This window comes from Enhydra lutris, unplaced genomic scaffold (assembly GCF_002288905.1).
Source record: "Enhydra lutris kenyoni isolate GAN:26980312 unplaced genomic scaffold, ASM228890v2 scaffoldscaffold43, whole genome shotgun sequence".
NCBI classification, from domain to species: domain Eukaryota; kingdom Metazoa; phylum Chordata; class Mammalia; order Carnivora; family Mustelidae; genus Enhydra; species Enhydra lutris.
Genome location: NW_019154127.1, coordinates 12,606,022 through 12,625,245, shown reverse-complemented (window position 1 = coordinate 12,625,245; position 19,224 = coordinate 12,606,022). Strand labels below are relative to the sequence as shown.

Below are 19,224 nucleotides of genomic sequence, written 5' to 3'. Positions count from 1 at the left end.
CCCCTCTGCCCTGGGGTGGATGGAGCAGCAGGGTCAATGTCTCTGCACTACAGGGCAGAGTGTGTCGCAGAGACACCTGGGTCTGTAGCTGTACCGAGGGCCCAAGACTACCATGGAGTTGATAGAAAGTGTGGCTTCCCTTCGCTCATCTTATAAAACAGAGAGTTCTGTCACCTGTAAAGCCTGGATGCTGCTAATGTCCCTTGATGTCTGTGAAGGGTGGGGTTCCCCGTTTTGCCGGCTGCTGGCCTCACCGTCCTTTCTGGACATCAGGTCCATGGCCAGGCTGAAGGTGTAAGTCCTGCGGGAGAAGGAACAGGTGTGCTCTTGCCGTGCAGACACGGGGAAGCAGCTGTCTGCATCTGGTCATGCACATGCGTGGGGACGTGCAAGACAGGATGGGCAGGGAAGGTCAAGGATGAAACACAACTGGGTGTTCAAAGAGCCCAGGGCTCAGCACATAACAAATCCTGAGTAAATCCCCTTATGGGCTGAACTGTGTCCCCTCGACATTTACGGTCCTGACCCCCCGCATCTCAGAGTATGACTCTATTGGAAACAGGGTTTTTAAAGAAGTAAATAAGGTAAAATGAGGCCAAGTAGGGTAGCCCAATTCTATCTTATAAGAGGAGACAAGGGAGTATGGAGAAACACCAAGGATGCTGGCCCAGAGGAAAGACCATGAAGAGGCATCAGGAAGGTGGCCGTCTCTACGCCAAGGATAGAGGCCTCTGGAGAAACTAGCCCTGCCCACACCCTGACCTTGGACTTGCAGCCTGCAACCGTGAGAGGAGAAACGTCTGTTGTTTAAGTCCCCAGGCTGGCAGATGTGGCATGTGGCCCAGGAAAACCAGGGCACCATCCGTATAGATTCACCTTCTAAAATAGCAAAGGTGTGAAGACAGGTGTGGCAGGGATACAGGAATGAATGAGCAGTCAGAGACACATTAAGATCTAGGGAAACACATAGGAAAGGAGTGGGTGATTTAGGGGGGTGGTGGGTAAAACAGGACCCGAGGAGTAGAGGGTGGTGAGGAAATTGCCACTTGTCCAAGGAACCAAGGAAGATGCCATATGGTGGGCACACATTTGGGGGGATTGGGGGGGATAGAGGGAGAAGATGACAGCTAAGCAGAGTCATGTGAACTCCGGGACATGAGGGGGGTCGAGTGTGTCTGGAAGGAATGGGGGAAGGGCCAGAGGAGGAGAGTGAACGGTCACTTACATCCTCTAAGAATAAGCAAATGGCCAAGTTCCCCAGGGGAAACTCATTTTATAAAAGGGGAGATCATCTTTATAGATTCTATTTTAAAATAATCTACAATCAACACCCAAAACACAAATAATCCAATGAAAAATGGGCAGAAGACATGAGCAGACATTTCTGCAAAGAAGACATCCAGATGGCCAACAGACATATGAAAAGATGTTCAACATCACTCATCATCAGGGGAATGCAAATCCAAACTACAATGAGATTCCGCCTCACACTTGTCAAGATCGCTAAAAATCAAACACAAGAAACAAGTGTTGATGAGGGTGTAGAGAAAGGGGAACCCTTGTGCACTGTCGGTGGGAATGCAAACTGGTGTAGCCAGTCTGGAGAACAGTATGGAGGTTCCTCAAGAAGTTAAAAATTAAACTACCCTACCATCTAGCAATTATACTACTAAGTATTTAACCAAAGGATACAAAAATTCTGATTCAAAGGGCCCATGCACCCTGATGGTTATAGCAGAAGTATTTACAGTAGCCAAGATATGAAAACAACCGAAGTGTCCATCTGCTGATGAATGGATAAAGAAGATGTGGTATTTATACACAGTGGAATATTACTCAGTCGTAAAAAAGAACAAAATCTTGCCATTTCCAATGACATGGGTGGAACTACAGAGTATTATTCTGAATGAAATAAGTCAGTCAGAGAAAGACAAATACCATATGATCTCAGTCATGTGTGGAATTTAAGAAACAAAACAAAGAAGCAAGAGGAAAAGAAAGAGAGAGAGAGAGAAACCAAGAAACAGACTCCTAACTACAGAGAAGAAACCCATGGTCACCAAAGGGGAAGTGGGTAAGGGGATGCATTAAATGGGGGATGGGGATTAAAGAGTACAGTTACCATGATAAAAAATACACAAAAAACTTAAAATCTACATCAGAATAGACAAAAAGAGCAGTAATTAGAAAGGGAAACAAAAAAGGGTTTATGTTTCAGTTTGTTTTTAAGGTACATGTGTGTTTGTTTGCTGGTGGGAATGAGAGTCTTGGGAATGGTAGGTGGTGCTGGCGTGGTGCCCTTGCAGGGCCTGGGATGCCCAGAGGGATGGGGTGTGGGGCACGGGGCACGGTGGGTTGGCACCCCTGGGCAGGAGCTCAGACTGCATAGCACAGTCTGATGAGGGAGAAAGGCACGTGGGCCTAAGCTGCATGTGGGCGGCCTGGTGGCCAGAGCTGGTGTACACTTCTGACTATTCACCTGCCACAGTGGCCAGAAGTGGAGAATCCAGTAGGTGGCCTCTTGGTGACGTGAAAACTTCAGAGACAAATCCACTGGAGGACAGAAGTGCCTGGCCACAGCTGACATGGCTACAGAGGAACTGTGGGGGGAGGTAATGGGCTCACACGCACTGGGATGGTTGGGAAGGATGCACTGCCCTCCCTCCTGTGTTCTGAAGAGCATCGTCTCCTCTTGCTCTTCCAACTAGAGTCTGCCGCATGGTTTTCTGCACCCAGAAGCCTTACATTCTAAGCACTTAATAGTCACTATTAAACATCGATTGCCAGGTGTCTGACGAAGACTCCTTCTGCCGCTTCCATGCTTTCAATGCTCTCCTCAGTCCAGAAATCAGAAATAAATTCACTTGAAGTGCCTTCTACTTTATATGATTTTCTGTTTCCATTTAATTCTTGGCTTTGAGTTCTGTGTATGAGGGGAGACCACATAAAATACCGTTCATTTTATACCCATTTCTCTTTCTGATGCTCCAGCAGCTGTGAACAGGCCCGGCCTCCGCTCTGGTATGTGTTCTGCTCCACGGATCTGCTTTTCCTCCTTCCCTCAAGCCAGGACTCAATCCTCAGTTTATAATAGGTTTTTAATATGTGTAAAGTAACTATCTCTTCTCATCATGTTTATTTTTCAACGTTTTCTCAGCTCTTCTTCCATTTATTTTGCCAGATACACTTTTCAACCATTCAGGGAAGTTCCAGCAAATGATCCCATTGAGATTATTCCTGGAATTTCGTTAAACCTGAAGATTCAGTGAATCCAGGAGGAACTGATACATTCCCAGTTGATCTTCCTCAACCACGAATGTGGTGTGAGTCTACATCTTCCTTCCATGTGGGAATGTTAGTGTTTCTCCCATAAATACTTCATGTCTCAGATTCTCCTGAACCACTGCTAGTCCCGATACACCCATGTTGAGACCTGACCAGGGCCAGAGCCTGGGGCTCCTCGGGAGCGTTTGCCCTGCACCCCAGCCTCTGGCCACCAGCCTTCCACTGCCACCTCCACCTCTACCACCACCACCTCATGCCGCGGACCACTCATGCCCATGTGGTGAATTTGGTGAACGCATTCTCAAACTGTCTGCAAATTGTACCTTCTCTAGTCAGGTTGTCGCCTACCCCCATGTTGTGCTGGAAACTCTCCATAGCGAGATCTAGCTCACGTGGATTTCCTTTGCTCACCTACTCTCAGTGTCCGAGGCCAGGTCCCGAGAGCTGCAGGGCTCTGAGAACTCTGGCGTCCACGTCCAAACCATTGACATCTCCCTCCTCCCGGAGCATAGGCCCTATTTACAGTCTCCTGCTGTCAAAGGAAACGTCGGTGGGTTTCCTCTTCCTGAGGATGGGGCGGGCGGCTACCCCGCTCAAGCCTTGCCGTGCACACAACAGAGCCTCCTTATCTATAAATAGCATCTGTGAAAACTACAGTTGGAGAGAAAACCAAATTGTTTTTTTGCTTGTCTTTCAAATGAAATATAATCAAGATTACAATGAGAGGAGAAAGGAAAGAACTTAACATTTAACTATTTCTCATTTTTTCTCAGGAGAATGACTTAAGGGTCCACTTACAACACAGAGTAGATGGATTCAAATTCTCCCTGGCTTTTAGAAGGGGTGTAGCTACCGTCTATGGGGTTTTACAGACCACATCCTCATATTAGATTCCTGGGCAGACATAAGATGGTAACAGAGACCGGCCGGCTGATCCAGTAGACATCTATTGTCTCCATTCGAGTTCAAGTTCCGAGATCCACGCTTGGACAGGGCTGGCTTCTCTGGAAGTCCCTCTAATGGGTAGTGTGTGGATGCCATCTTCTCCCTGGGTGCTTAGGTGGTTTCCCTCTGTGCGTGTCTGTGTGCTGATCTCCTATCATCAGGACATGGGTCAGACTGCCTGGGGGCCCCTCTAGTGACCTCATTCTTCCTTAATCCCCTCCATAGAGATCCCATCTCTACAGTCACATTCTGGGGTGCTGGCAGCCAGGACTTCAACACAGGAATCTGAGGCAGATCGAATATTCAGCCTCTGACAGCATCTTTTTACAACTGAGATACTTGCCACCAACTCACTCTGTGGTTTTGGAAATTACTAGATGGGTGTGGCTTCAGTGTTGAAAGTTTCTCAACTTGGCCAGAAGACAGACTGTTTTCTAAGCTGTAACACACATGGCCTCTCCACTCTTTGTTCTAGATCATGCTACATGTGTTCTTCTATGTGGAGCATTGAAAGCCACTAAGATTCATGAAGACACGCCCCCCTTGTACACTGCTGGTCACCTCTCATCTTCTTCAAGGTCACAGACAGATTTTGGGGTGTGATTTTGTCATGTAGTGAATCCAAAGACTCCTGGAACCATTGCAAAAAGGCTGAAGTTGAGTTGGAGGTGGGCTGATGGTCGACGGATGTCACAGCACCCGAGCAGAACAGCACGGCTACAAGCTCAGAGATGTCCCCTCTGGTCTTCCACACCTGGGATGGCTGTGATCATTTTGTGGAAACCGTGTCCCTTTCTGCATCAGGTGTGGGAAGGCGGTCCCCTCCCAGCCTGCATGATGTGTGCAACCCCAGCTCCGGATTGTCTGACTTGTCCCGTTTATTCTCTTTGACCTGATGTCCTCACAGTCTTTTCCTTAAATTTGAGATGGGGTGAATCTATATTTTGAAAAAGTAATGAATATATAGGGCTCAAATATTGACAAATCATGGACCGCAGAGAGCAGTCTCCTTTCCAATTTCTCTTCCACTCCTGGACGCCGCCCCCCGCCTCCCCTGGGCACACTTTTGGAAGTTTCTAGAGATGCTCCTTTCCGGGGAACTTTCAGGGACAGGCATGCATATAAATACACATCACACACATACACGTATAGTCGATTGTGTTCCACTTCCCCCTTCCCCCCAACAGTCCTGTGCTCGCCATGGCGTTCTGTAACCTGTCTTGGATTTTTTCATATCAGCACATAAATTACTTCCTCGTGACCGTTTTTAAACACGGGTGAGTACCCCATTGTATGGATGTATCCTAACTTATTTCCCTAATACATTATTTCATAATTTCTCGGTCTCTTTTACAGAACTTTTAGGTCACGGTGGGAAGCGTGCACACCCTTCCCCGGCCGTCCAACCGATCCCTAAGCTGCCTGCTGCAGAGCATGTCCTTAAAGTCCCAGCCGGCGATCACGTTAATCCCAAGGTTATTGCCTGTGGCCTGACTTACCCAGTTGGAAGGTCCTTAAAACAGGCTTAGGGCTTCCCTGACCTCAGAGTTTCCAAGTAGCTGGTGTGTCTGCATCTGCTCTCCCGTCTGCCTGGGGAGTCCCTTCCGACTGTCACGCGGAGACAAGCTCTTCTACCATCATGGTTTCCACCCATTGGGTCCCCTCCCTCCCTCCCTGCTTGTCCCCGCTGTCACACACGGCAATTCCTTGTAATAAATCCTTGAGTGGATGCATATACACGTGGTGTGTAACATACACATGTATCACCATATAAGTAACATGACATGAATGGAAACTATTGTATTACTAAGAAATCATTTTTGTATATTAACTATAAAATAGTATATATTTTAGAGATGTATTCATATTATACATGTATCTATATGTATAAAATATGTACAATAATATATATAAATTTGTACATATATATATATATATAAATTACTATTCTGCTGTTCTGCTTCTCTGGGTAAACCTTAACTGGCCCTGAGTCTGGTATTGGGTGTGGGGTGTTGCTGGGATCCCTAAAACATGGGAGCCATTCTGGGACTGAGCAGTGGGTGGAGGTGGGGAGAATTTTGAGACACTCGATACAGGAACTGGCTCGGACCGACTGTTCGAAGTAACGTGGGTGCTGGGGAGAATATATTACAGGGAGTCAGAGGAAGGGGGACCTTACCATATAGTGGGGAAAACTTTAGTGAGTTTGTGGGTGGAAAGCAGAACCTTTCAGCAGTGAGGTTGGTCCTGTGGCTAGGAATGTTTCCAAGCACAGCACTAAAGTCATAACCTGTTTTCCTCTTATTGCTCATAGTAACACATGTGAGAAAATTGAACAAAAGGAACCAGGACCTGGCGATTCTGAGCAAACTCAGCTTCTCTAGACGACGCTAAAAAGCTCGAGTGAAGCGATTTTCCAGCTGAACTCGAAGAAGCGAGCCACCAGGAGCCCTGCGGCTTCTAGGAAACGAGTTCTGCCAACACCACATGAACTTGGGAGAGGGCCCTGAGCTTAGATGAGACCCCAGCCCTGGCCCAGACCTGACTGCAGCCTTGTGAGACCCAGAGCTAAGCCATGCCCAGACTCCTGATGCATGAAAACGAGGAGAAAACGAATGTGCGTTGCTTTAGCTGGGAAGTGCACGGTCATCTGCCCTAGACCAACGGAAGACCAGCCACGTATTTTAGTACTTTACAGCTGACACATCGAGCAGAATGATAAATAAAGCCAAGCTTAGGATCTCTGTGATCTCTTATGTCCATAATAAGGAGGTGACTTTTATAGTCGTTTTGGGATTATGATCTCAGAAGCCAAATAGAGTAATTCATGTTTTCCGAACACGATCCGCAGAAAACCGTGAATCGGCCAAAATAGTAACTGTTTACCTGCAGGGATAATGTTGCCAGCTTGGAGAAGGCAATTTTTACCAGAGATGGAATGGTCCAGAAGCATACACATATGGCAGCCCGTGTTTTGGGAGGGACAGTCTCAGACACTACCTCAGAGAGAGACGTCGGGGCGGCCGCCACAGGTAGCACTCACCTGTGCTTAACCCAGGTGTCAGACTCGCTGGCTGGCTCTGTGTAGTTCTCAGGCAGGAAGCCCTGGCAGCCCGTCCGCTGGGAGATCCCAATCACCCAGCCCTCGCTGGCTTCCTCCTGCTGAGTGGGGTCCACGAAGATGTAGTCGCCGGGGCTTAGTGTCAGCTCGTCCACGTTCTGAGGTTTGTACTGGAAGAGGGCCCTGAGGGTCTGGAAAAGACCAAGTGTTTTCCCGTCTCAGCCAAGAACTTGAAGGCACACCAAGGCTTTCGATGACAGATAAAACTTACACTAAAAGGTGGCACAGAATTCTTGGGTAGGTTCGGACATGCATTCTGGTGTCTGTCTGTCTATCATCTATCTGTCTCATATCACTATCTACTGATCTCTAATATGAAAGAGCTCAGAGCATAATTCGACTTTCACATCTACCTTCCTCGGCAGGATTACTTGTAGCTTCTCACCCCACAGAGAACGTGCTGGGTTCATTCACGCTAATTCCCTGGGTCTGAAACGGAGCACTGCCTCCTTTCCATGTCAGCCACTCAACTTGGGGTCTTGCAATGATATAAAAGAATGCGAGTTCCACATTGCACAAAAGGGGACATGATTAAGAAAAAAAAAGGAAGACAAAAACAATAGACGGTTTTCCTTTTCCTGAAATACCTCCAGAGGAGGACTCTCGGGGGTCAGTGCTCCGCCGGCTTCACCGGCCACTTGTTCCACGGAGGATCCAGCCCGAGAGGACTGCCCGACCGGGGCTGCTCTGGCCGAGGCCCCCAGGCCGGGGTTTGCTCACCTGGTAGTGTACAAAGCGCATATCTCGGGAGTAGAGCGCGGCGGTCCACTGGCAGCTGTGACCCGGGTGGATGGCTCTGGCCAGCTCCTCCAGCGTCCTCTGGTGGTGGGGGTAGAACTTGTGGGCCAAGGTCAGATGCAGCTGCTTGGTGCAAGGCTTCACAGTGCAGTCTGGGAGATCGTGTAAACACAAGGGTGGTGGGCGCTTTAACCCACACCGCGGGCACTGCCTTCCCACGGTGGCCACGCACCCACGAGGGCCATGCACCCAGGATGCTGGTGCAAAGCCTTTCCGCATGATGCCTCCTGCCTCTGCCCACTCCCTCCCCCAGGCACTGGGGCTTTCTTGGTAAGGCAAGGACCACCCCCAACCCCCCCATGTGCCATCCGCTGAGTTCAGCTTACGGAGGGCATGGTTGGGTACTGCAGATCTGACAAGCGGCAGGGAAGGGGTAGAGATATGGGTTGGGGGGTGTTTGGAGCCTGGGGATTTGCCGGCTCGGTGCCCAAACAGTTGACCAAAGCAGACACAGTGAACAGCGTCTCCTTCGTTCCCCGTGATGGGCACGTTACGCAGCAGCCAGGTCCGACAGGCTGGTGCTGTAGCTCAGTGGGGTTTGGTTCGGCTGCGGAATCTCAGGAAGAAAACATCACAGGCAACTCAGCTATGTCGAACATGGCAGGATCGCTACGATTTCCGTCCCTTTGGTGAAGCAGGAAGCCCTCGGAGTAGCCAGCCCCGGGTCATTCTGGGGGCCCCAGCTCCTCCCCGCTGCCCGAGGGCCCTGCTGTTGCCCAGGATCTGCTTTCTGCCGTGCCACAAAGGACTGTACGTTCCCGCGAGGCAGAGACCAACGGAGCACGCAGACTTGGCATCAGGTAGACTGATGGTGGGTGACCCTGGGAGCATCCTGGCCTGACTCAGCTTTCGTTGACAGCAACAGTTGGGGACAGGGGCCACCACCGGCTGGGGCTGCCCTGAAACCTGCTCTTCATTCCCGTCTCTGGGAGTCTTTTAGTAAATACTGGTCCCCTGGCGCCCCTCCCCTGGGCAACCCACAGCAGCAGACAGGCTCTGATCTCCCCTGGAAAATGTCACCGCTGGTGCCGTCGCTTCCTGGACCCAGACCGGTGACCCCGCCGATGCCTCCCACCCCTACATGAGCCTTTAGCGGCAAACGAGAAACTGTTGGGGAGAAAAGCCAAGACTGAGGTCGTGGGTGGGTGGTAGGGAAATTCCTTCCTGAGGTGTTTCAGCACTGGGGGGAGGATGACCTTGCCACGTGAGTCGGCGTGGCCTGGGAAAGACCCAGGCTTGTCCTCCGAGTGATCGGTGAATCACGCACGACTTCTGAATGGGGCCTTGTCTGGTCTGCTCTCTGCAGGCCCTGCCTGTGGGGGCATTTCACTGGCGACGGCGCGGTGGCGGGGGAGGACACACTTGCCTTAGAGGGAGGCAGGACACGCTGGAGGTGATGGCTGCTCCCCACCCCGCGGGGTCCAGCCCAGGGCACAGGTGTGGAGAGCCTGGGCAAGAGACGGGGCCATGCAGCCACTCCGTGGGAGCTCAGGTTGGGTCAGCCGGAACCCAGGTGGGCCGAGCGAGACAGGGCTGGACCCACGTTCCAGCTCTGACCCCTGCTTAGGGGACACGGTCCCCTGGGCCTGTTTTCACAAATGGCCTCGGGCTGCGGGGTTTGAACCAACAGAAACATGCTCTTTCACAGCCTGGAGTCCAGAAGTCTGAAACCCAGGGGTGGGCAGCCCTGCCCTCCCTCTGAAGGCTCTGGGCAGGGTCCCTCTGCCGCGTCGCGTTCCCAGGGCTCCTGGCACTCCTTGGCTTGTGGCTGTGTCCCCACATCTCTGCCTTCCTCGCCCACGGCCTCCTCCCACGTCTCTGGGTATCCTGTCCTCTCTTAGAGGGACACCGGTCACTGAAGCGGGGGGGCCTACCTGAGTCCAGTCTGGCCTCTTCTTAACTAATTGCATCTGCAGAGACCCCATTGCCCAATAAAGTCCTTCTCTACGGTTCTGGGGGGATGGGAACTTTAGGGTCCCTTTCACTCCATGACAGTGACTTTGGGCAGGCTACTCTTCACAGGCCTCTGTGTCTTCACTTTTAAAACAGGGCCCATGAGACCTGTTGGGGGGGGTGCGAGGCATCAAGAGAGGTGGCGTGCCCGCTCTGTGGCCAGGGGCCGACAGGACACGAGGAGACCACGTTGTCCTTTGGGAGCAAGGAGATTAAAGAGCCACCGCTCGACTCCTGTTCGTATAAAGGTCACCGATCTGCAAAGACACACGGTAAGCCAATTATCACCCAGGAAGTAGGACCCCAGAGGCCAGAGGCCAGCCTCCAAGCGGAAAGCTGGGGTTCAGTGACCTCCCGATGTGGCCAGATCCGTGACCAGGTGCATCTGAGAACGGGGCCGCTGGACGCTTGCAGAGGGCAGTGTGGGGTCTCCCTGCCAGGGTCCTTGGAGTCACAGCCCTGAGTGCCTTCCCCATGCCAGGACCGATGGGGAAGGGCCACAGAAACGGGCTTGTTGCTGGAAGGGTCAGAGCCCTCACCAATTTGCAGGGAAACAAGAACAAGCCATGGAGCTGATGAAGCTCGATGAAGGCCCAGCGCCGACCAGAGACCCGGGACGAAGTCCAGAGTCCCTCCCACCGACCCCAGCTGGAGCCCATCTCCAGATCAGCGCAGGTGCTGGGGGGAAGGGAGATTTGCAGACGCTCAGAGGGAGTCCAGACAGTCCTTCCCCGAGAGGCCAACAAGAGAAGGGTATGCTCCTTCCTAAAACAGCAACAAAACCCAGCTAGGACTTGGTTTTAGACACAGCGCTGACCCCAGGAGGGGATCTGCCCAAAGTGGGCCTACAGCTGGGTAGCCCCCTCCCCCAACATGGGCACCAGCCTGTAACCCACGGCCTTCATGCGGCCATGCAACGTCCCCTCCTGGGACCGTTTCCCCGGGCAGCTGGAACGCGCCAAGTGCTCAGAGAAACCACATCGATGCAAACAAAGGTATTCCCACCTAGAGAAAAAAGGGACCGCGGGTCCTCAGGGTCTGCTCTCTAAAGTAAGTAAGGAGCAGCCTGCACCCCGCTCTGCGCGGCCGATCCACCGTACCCCAGGAGCAAGCGCGGCCCCAGACACAGAGCGGTCAGTCCCTATTATCCGCGCCCTTCGTGGGCAACTGGCTAGGACCGCCTACCTGCTAAGACAGAGGCTTCCGTGGCGAACGTCAGGGCGAGTTCCCGGATGACGTCTGCGGGGCTGTCGTTCACGAAGAAGCCCAGATAGCTGACGGAAGAGTGCAGGACCAGAGGGACCACCGAGGGGAAGGAACCCAGGATCCTGTCCCCAGCTCTCTTCAGAGCCTCATACAGACACTCGACCTTGTGGTCTTCGCACTGAGGGAGAGGAGACAGAGGGTGTGTTTTCTCGCCTCTTGTTAGAAGGTCAACTATGAACTTGGTTAAGAAAAATCGTGCAGCCAACCAAGCCTGTTTCTGGGGGCGATGCTGGACTCAGTTCTCTCATCACGTTACGGACTGGGGTTATGGATTTGTTCTATTACCTGGCCCTCAGTTTCTTAGAGATCGCAGGTAAAATTCCTTTCGGAATGGAGTATCTTTTAAGTGTCTGGGTTGGAAGTCCCTTGTCACCATAGCTACCTCCCGTTCCTCCATGTAATGTCAACTCAACCCCCAGCTGTGGTCAGCGCTGCATCATTCAGCTTCTGGAGGTTTCCCATAGACTCTGAGGCAGCCGTACTCATGCACTGCCCAGAGCTCACAGTGCGGAGGACGGTGGCCAAAGTCCCTGGCGTGTGGCCACAGTCCCACCGTGACAAAGCCAGTCACTGCCCCTGATGTAGTTTCCTTGGAAGTGGTCCGAGCTCCCAGGCTCCCTGTCGGCCCGCTGTCCTTCTTGGAGCCGCCCAGTCCCCCTCCCTTCTCCTGCCTGTCCCTTTCTTCTTTGCCATTCACAGGTGTTTCTCCCAAATAAACCTCTTGCACTTCTAATTCCACCTTGGGGTCTGCTTCTTGGGGGGCCGTGACTAACATGGGCTCCGACCCAGTCTCCCCACTGCCCCCCAGTTCCCTGCACGCACTTCTGCCTGACCATGTTACCTAATGCCGTGCCACCCTCCGCCCCGAGGCAGCAGGCGCTCCCCTGTTGCCTGCAGAGGGCTATCTACACTGCTCAGCCTGCCTGCAGGGCCGTGGACACAGTTGGTGCCCTCGGTGCGCTTCCCCACTCACACCCTCTCGCCCTCCTGGTTCCGGGGCTCAGCGCTGCCCAAGCCACTTCCTGGGCTTGAAGACCTTCCTCCGTGGGGAAGAGCCACACGGTCACATGGGACCACAGTGAAACCACGGTGAAACCCAGACCCTTCCCCTGCCTGCCCCCCTGCCCCTCCCCACAGGAAATCAGCCTGAGCTCTGCTCTTCCCAGCAGCGGGCTCCCTCCGAATTTCTCACAGCCCCTTTCCTCCTCCGAGGACCCAACCGCATTATGGTTTCAAGATGCATTATATGCATTAATATGCATAGAGTGTAATATGCATTTTTATGTCCCCTTCTGACTAGCAGCTCACTCTGTTCGTCTGTCTGTCGCATCTTTGAGGCCCTTGCAGGCCCTGGGAAAGTGCGTGACACCCGGGAGGCGTAACTGTGAATAAGTCACTGTCCGTCCACCTTGCGTCTCTGGGTCTCCGGTAAGTGGTCTGGAAGCCCAGAGTTGGTACAAGCAGAGCTGCGGCGGGACATCAGCCAGTGAGGCTGAACATTGTCCTTTTACGGCACCGGAGGGAGACACTCAGTCCCTCTGCCGCTCTTCTGCCAGAAAGGGGGCTTGGCCAGCCCAGGCTGGGGGTCAGCGGGGCGGCTGACACAGGAGAAGGAAGGGGCATGCGTGTGTATCTAAGTCTGTGTCTGTGTGTGTCACGTAGTATGTGTGTCTCTGAGTGTCTGTGTGGATATGTGCGTGTTGGGCACGCGGCCCCGGGGGTTGGGAAGACCCCTGGCTGCCGTGATGAAGCGCGCCCGTTTCTAAGGTTACTTTCATCACCGGCTGGGCTGCCTCCCTTTCCCTGACGAGCTACCCAGGACATGCCAGGAAGGACTCTGACCGTCACAAACGCTGTCACTGGCAAAGGAGGGAGATCAGTTCACGCCGGTTTGCCCAAGACTTTCCTGGTTTTAGCTCCAGAAGTTCTGTGCCTTGGGACCCCCTCCCTGCAGCCCCTGGCAGATGGGGATGGCGCACAGGCTCCCGGGGCACCTGCTGGGAAGGTCTCCTGCAGAGGCTTGTGGCCCCCTTCCCATGCACGCTGTGGAGTTGGGGACGGGGCACTCTTCAGGTCCTGGTGGGACCCCTGAAATGGGTGGAGCTGCCTGACAGCAGAGGGGGGCCGGCCACGGAGTGTCCCCACGTTCCTCCGGTGGGGAGCTGCAGAGGAAGTGGCTGCCTGTCCCTCCCTGCCTCCCTCCATCTCCCGCCTGCTTCTTCTCTTCTGAGCGGGCCCCGGTCCTCCTCACATTCCCTGGACCCTGTGAGGCTGCCTGTTTGACTGACTTCTCGACCAGGGCTGGTCCCTGAAGCAGGGAAGAGTCCCGTGTTTGTGACCTTTGGGACGGGCCAGCAGCACTATTCTTCAGGTCATTATCACACATCTCCGAAACACCTGCTCTGAGGCACTGTGCTAGGCTCGGGGTACAAAGAGGAGGGAGGCATCTACCTTCTCTTGAGGGATTCAGTCTCATATGGGGTGCAGGGTAGCACCAGACACATTGTCACAGCACGTGGACAGTGCCACTAGAGACACAAACAACACGATGGTGGGTTCACAGAGGGTGGTGGCCCCTTCTGCCTGGGGAGCAGGACAAGACTCAACAGAGGGAGGGGCTAAGTGAGCGGGACTTTGAGGAATGCGTAGGAGTTGCCCAGATGAGAAGAGTGGAGGGTGTCCCACACGAAGGGGCCAGTAAGTGTGACAGCTGCGGGCCACCCCGTGGAAACAGATCATGGGGCTGCCCTCAGTGACTTCCAGCAGCACCTAGATGTCACAGGGAGCTGCCCCCAGCGGCGTGTTAAGGGGCATTGAAGGCATGTGGGGCCGACTCACCGTGAAGAAGTCACAGAGCGTTATGTGAGGGAAGACCTCGTGGGCTCGGTTCTTCGTGCACTGACGCTTGCTCTCCCTCCAGAACTCCTGCAGCTTTTCCAGCAGGGATCCCGTGGGGCAGAGGAAGAGGGCGTACTCCTGGGGGATGGGGTCGTCCAGAGATGGGTCGTTGCGATGACAACGTAGCCTGCAAGAGAGCAAGGAGCTCACGCCCGCTGCCGTGACGGCGGGACGATCGCCCCACGTGGGGAGCGCGGCCACTCAGTGCCAGCCACGTCCACGCTGCACAAAGTCACCGCCAGCCCCTCTCGGCGAGGCTCAGGGCGCCCAGGGCTGGTGTGGCCGCAGAGTGGCACCAGGTCCCCTCACCCCTGGCTCTGCCCCACGTTGGTCTGATTCCTGGCCAAAGACCAAGACTGAGAGAAGTTGGCCTGGTCTTCAGTTCTGGGGGCCAGGAAACTTGTAGAAAACATTCACATTTCATTCCATCTGACTTCAAATTGAGTATAAAAGTCAAAACCACCAAACCCCCCACCAGAACACAACTAGACAAAATGTAGGTGGCTATTCTATACTTTCTTTGAATTCGGAAGGTTATTTTAAGGACAAGGAGAAATGATATACAACCCCAAATTCAAGTTCATTCTCACCGATAACAGAAACAAGAATTAAGACAACCACAAGGCGCTGCTTCCTCATCTGTCAAATTAACACATTTTTGTAGGGAAGAAGGTTCTGCTCCCCGTGTCAAAGGGGCAGTGGCTCTGTGGAACGTCTGTAAAAATCAGACTGTCAGGCCGCCCCAAGAGCCTTCAAAGGCCCATCCCATTTGAGCTGACAATTCTACTTCCAGAAACTTCTCTGAAGGGGAAAGAAACTCACACCGCCCGGGCGAGGTATTTTATGTTGGGGTTATTCATCGGGAGTCACGGTTTTAAAGAATTTCTCGTGATGCAGAGAAAGGCCCGAGACGCAATATTGAGTTCAGTGGGCGGGACGTGGCCCCTGTGGAAACAGGCGCCAGGCACCCATGGGGTCTCCTTAGGAGCAAAACACCAACGGGGACGCTCCGCCCCCCTGTCCTGCGCAGATGCCTCCTTCACTGTTCACTTTTCCTTCCAGAAACTTAAGTAACCAACATGCAGACAACATGCGCGTGTGTTTTTTGTAATCATAAGTGACGGTTTAAATTATTCTGCGGGTCGCGTTGTTTTTAGTCCACACCGTGTTATTGTGATTTATCCCCGTCCGTGGGCAGGCGCAGGGTTGGGCGTGTCAGTACGACCCTTCCGAGGCCCGTGCACACTCGTCACGCCGGTGGTGTTTCCCTCTTCCGTTCCACTCCTGGACGCCTCCGCTGGCTTCTCGGTGAACAGTTTCATTTCACAGGAATCAAGATCTTTGTTCATGTTTCTTGGGCCCTTTCTATGTTTCCAAGGCATGGACGTGGACACGGATGTGAGCCTGGACACGGACATGGACGTGGAAGTCCATGGTGGGCAGCAACGTTGGTGCACCCCGAGCCCGCAGCCGCACAAGGAGAGACCCCCCTTCTGCTCACCCATGCGGACCCTTGAAGCTGCCTTTCATTTTTAATGGTATCTGAAACGGCACTTCCCGGGTCAGCTAAGGTCGGCCCACGCCAGTAGAGCCTAGGGGACCCCACTGTCTCCCCAAGTCTCAGTGGGACTTGCGGTCCTCTTGGCTGAGTTGCAAGTTGCCGGAAGTCACCATGGCCCTTGAGGCAGTCAGTTTCGTTTGAAATTCAAATGTAACACCCGACTTTAGAGTTAGCCTAGCCCAGAGGACCCTGGGTGCTTCCCTTTGTCTGGCAAAGGGGTTACATCATTTGCCCTTGGTGTAGAATCTTGGGGGGACAAGGGGGTCTCCCGGTGAGGACATACTGGCCACTCAGAGACCCACTGTCGGCATTTGCCGTCCTGCTCTGGGAGGGCACCCAGCTAGCAGAGACCTGTTATTTACTGCTTGATTTTTACTGAGATTTTCCAGAACAGAGCGTGAGGGGACTTCCCGCCTTGGGGCCGAATGAGAGCATCGTGGCACATTCAGAGGAGGCTGGGTGCTAGAGAACAGGGCACCTGTTCTCCCAGAGCAGAAAGCCGAGGCCTGAAGCAGTGGGTGGCTTTCCGAGTGCGTAACTGGTTGACGGCAGAGCCCCCTGGAACCCCGAGTTCCTCCCCCAGGCCCCACTCCCTGGCCCCTGATGCCTCAGGGGGCATCCAGGACCAGCAGCAAACTCTCTCCCCATCAGAGGTGGCCTGAGAGAGTGGGGACCTCTATTTTGTATCTTCCCTATTTACTCAACAGATTACGTGGACGTCTTTCTTTTTTGATCGTCACATTTGGGTAAACTCGAATTTTAAGGTGAAGAAAGGCTTGTTCAAATTTCAATCTCTCTCCACTGTTTGCCATTTTAAACGCTGATTCTTTTCTCCTTTTCTCTGGCTCTGGGTGGATAAGCAGGGACTCCGTCCCTGGCCACCTGGCATGTGTGGGGCACTTCCCCGTGTCCACCCTACAGAGCTTTCAAAGCCAAGTACTCCGCGGGTCTGCAGAGACAGCCCTACTCACCAATCACATGCCTCCTCCGCTGTCTTTCTTCCCGTAGCTGCCAACGCCTTCAGCCTGCAGGAGATGAGAGGAGCATTCAGAGATCTGCCTTCCATTCTTTGGGAAAGCAGGGGAGAGGCAGGGGAGGCCCTGCAGCACAGGGGACCTTTGGGGTGGCCCCGCAGCACAGGGGACCTTTGGGGTGGCCCCCATGAGGGCCCGGACGGCTGGACTTTGCAGCTGGATGCCCTGCCCGGGCCTCTGTCTCCGTGTGGCATCACTGTGGTTTCTGAAAATGCACACCTGCTCATTCCTCCTCACTCAGGCGCTCCCGCCTTCGGTTCTGGGCACCACTGCCAACCTTGCTGGCAATCCTGCCTCCTTGGCCAGCCCCTGCACCCCACCCCGAAGCCAGGTGAACCCACTCTCGGGTCCAGAAGGTGGCCGTGCGGGGCTGCATCCCCGGCTTGCACACGTACCTCCTTGACAAAAGGCAGCCATGTGCCAACACACCCCTAGAGAAATGGCACGGATCCTCCCAAGCTGGCTCAGACGTCCTTCCTCCGGGATAACTTCCCCAAACCTGCCAGGGAGGTGGACGGGGCAGCCCATCCTGTTTCCCCACTGCACGTCCGGGCCCCGTGGTTCAACTCTACAGACCTGTGTCTGTTTGTCCCTCCACCAGCCCGCACGGTCCCCGAGGCCCAGCAGAGCTGTGCCCATCACGGTTACCCAGGACGTACACGTGCTGAATTAAGTTTAGCTGAATGGGACCAATTGGACAGAACGGACGCCGGCTCACTAAGGCAGCTCACTCGGGAACAGAGCCGGGAAGTCTCTGGAGTCAATGAGCAAAGCAACATGGCAAGGCCCCATGCTGCTGCTGGTGGACACGGACGGCGATGACTTTGGTTTCAGTTCGAGGGATTCTGAGTCTGCCTCCAGCTACAGTAGCATAGTAAAGCACGGGCTTTAGAGGGGCTGAGAGTGGGGTCCTGCCTCCCCCCACTGCCTGTGCTCTTGGGTCTCCATGTCCCCGGCTGAACCCGAGGGAAGATGCCCAGGCTGGGGCTGGCGCATGGTTCCACGGCTTATGTCAAAGATCCCTGGTTTATCATTAGCATAAAGGCAACAAAGTTCTGATTTAGGTTAGAAAAGCAAGGAGTGTAGCTCCCAAGTGATTTTGGCCAATTTGCTCAGGCTTTGTTTTAATGTTTAAGGAGCCTTTGGTCCCCTCCCCAATCCAAAGTTACTTACAGGTACTTTTTTTTTTTTTTTTTTTTTAGTTTTTTAAATTTTTTTTTGAGAATTTATTTATTCCTTTGACAGAGAGACAGAGAGAGCAGAAATAGGGGGAGTGGCAGAGAGAGAGGGAGAAGTAGGCCCCCCGCGGGGCAAGGAGCCCAGTCCCAGGACCCCAGGATCATAACCTGAGCTGAAGACTAGACGCTTAGTCTAGTGCCCCTTAACGGGTCTTCTGATGCATTTCCCCATGTGAATAAGCCTGTAAAAACTTAGTACCCCAGGCCCTTATCATAGCTCATTGCTTTTAGGCACTTCTCTATCTGACAGGGTGGCTCTTAAGGTTAAAATGTTCCATGTGGGGACCTTCTCCTTGGGTAAGCAGCATCGAGTCAATGCTGTTTCTTCACTTTCTAACCATCTCTTTCACTGATCAGAGACATTGAAGAGATTTTTCCCTGTAGATGAAGGTTGCCCTGCACCGTTTAGCAATATGTCCTTGTTGGGGGTTCTCTCAACAGCCCCCTTCAATGGGGAGTCAGAAACACTTGTAGTGTCATCTCAGAGAGGGCACAACTAGGCCCACACTCCTCCAAACCCGGAAAAATGGAGGTGCCCCAGTAATACATGACTCCTAATTTTTTTATATTTCAGGGTCCTTCGACATGCCAGCCAGCAGAGCTTGTCTGTAAAGGTCCAGATCATGTCGTTTAGAAGAAGCAGAAAAGGGCCCTATTTCGAGACAGTATCTTGCCCTGCAAGGTGCACTCTTTGGGCAGGAAGCAAGCACCCTGAGCTCCCTGCAGTTGTGTGACAAAGGCCAGAAGGGTTGGGGGCCTAGGACACACCCCCTGGGGCCTGCGGCCCCGGGACAGTACTCACGCTGTGTGTGCCGGGAAGCCCATTCCCAGGAGGGGGTCCAGGAGTGAGGTGGTGCCGCGGCCCTTGTGCTTGTTGGAGACCTTGGCGTAGAGCTGAGTCTCCGCAGCTGCCATCTCTTCCTGCCTGCGGACAGAAATGAATAGATAAAGCCAGAGAGAGTGAGACAGGCAAGGCTTCCTGAGAGTGTGAAGAAAAACCTCAAGCCCTTTTGATCTTTCTGACAATAGCTAATATCCTGTTTGCATGAGATGTTGGTTTTTCAGAATTCTCTTTGCAGGGTGCTGGGGTATGGCATCCCCCAGCCCCGTTCCCACATGGGGTTT

General features: G+C 53.4%; 1 protein-coding gene across 1 annotated transcript in view; it reads right to left on the bottom strand.

The window, feature by feature from the left end:
- LOC111155733 (ubiquitin associated and SH3 domain containing A) overlaps positions 1-19,017 on the bottom strand; it is a 45,927-nt gene extending 26,910 nt beyond the window's left edge. The window contains exons 1-7 of the mRNA XM_022516098.1: positions 18,902-19,017; positions 16,799-16,852; positions 14,207-14,393; positions 11,288-11,486; positions 8,072-8,241; positions 7,274-7,482; positions 175-301 (exon numbers count right to left, since the gene is read on the bottom strand). Coding sequence (XP_022371806.1) covers positions 175-301; positions 7,274-7,482; positions 8,072-8,241; positions 11,288-11,486; positions 14,207-14,393; positions 16,799-16,852; positions 18,902-19,014 — 1,059 coding nt within the window. The 5' untranslated portion in view covers positions 19,015-19,017. The remainder of the gene's footprint in view (positions 1-174; positions 302-7,273; positions 7,483-8,071; positions 8,242-11,287; positions 11,487-14,206; positions 14,394-16,798; positions 16,853-18,901) is intronic.
- Between the last annotated feature and the right edge of the window lie 207 nt (positions 19,018-19,224).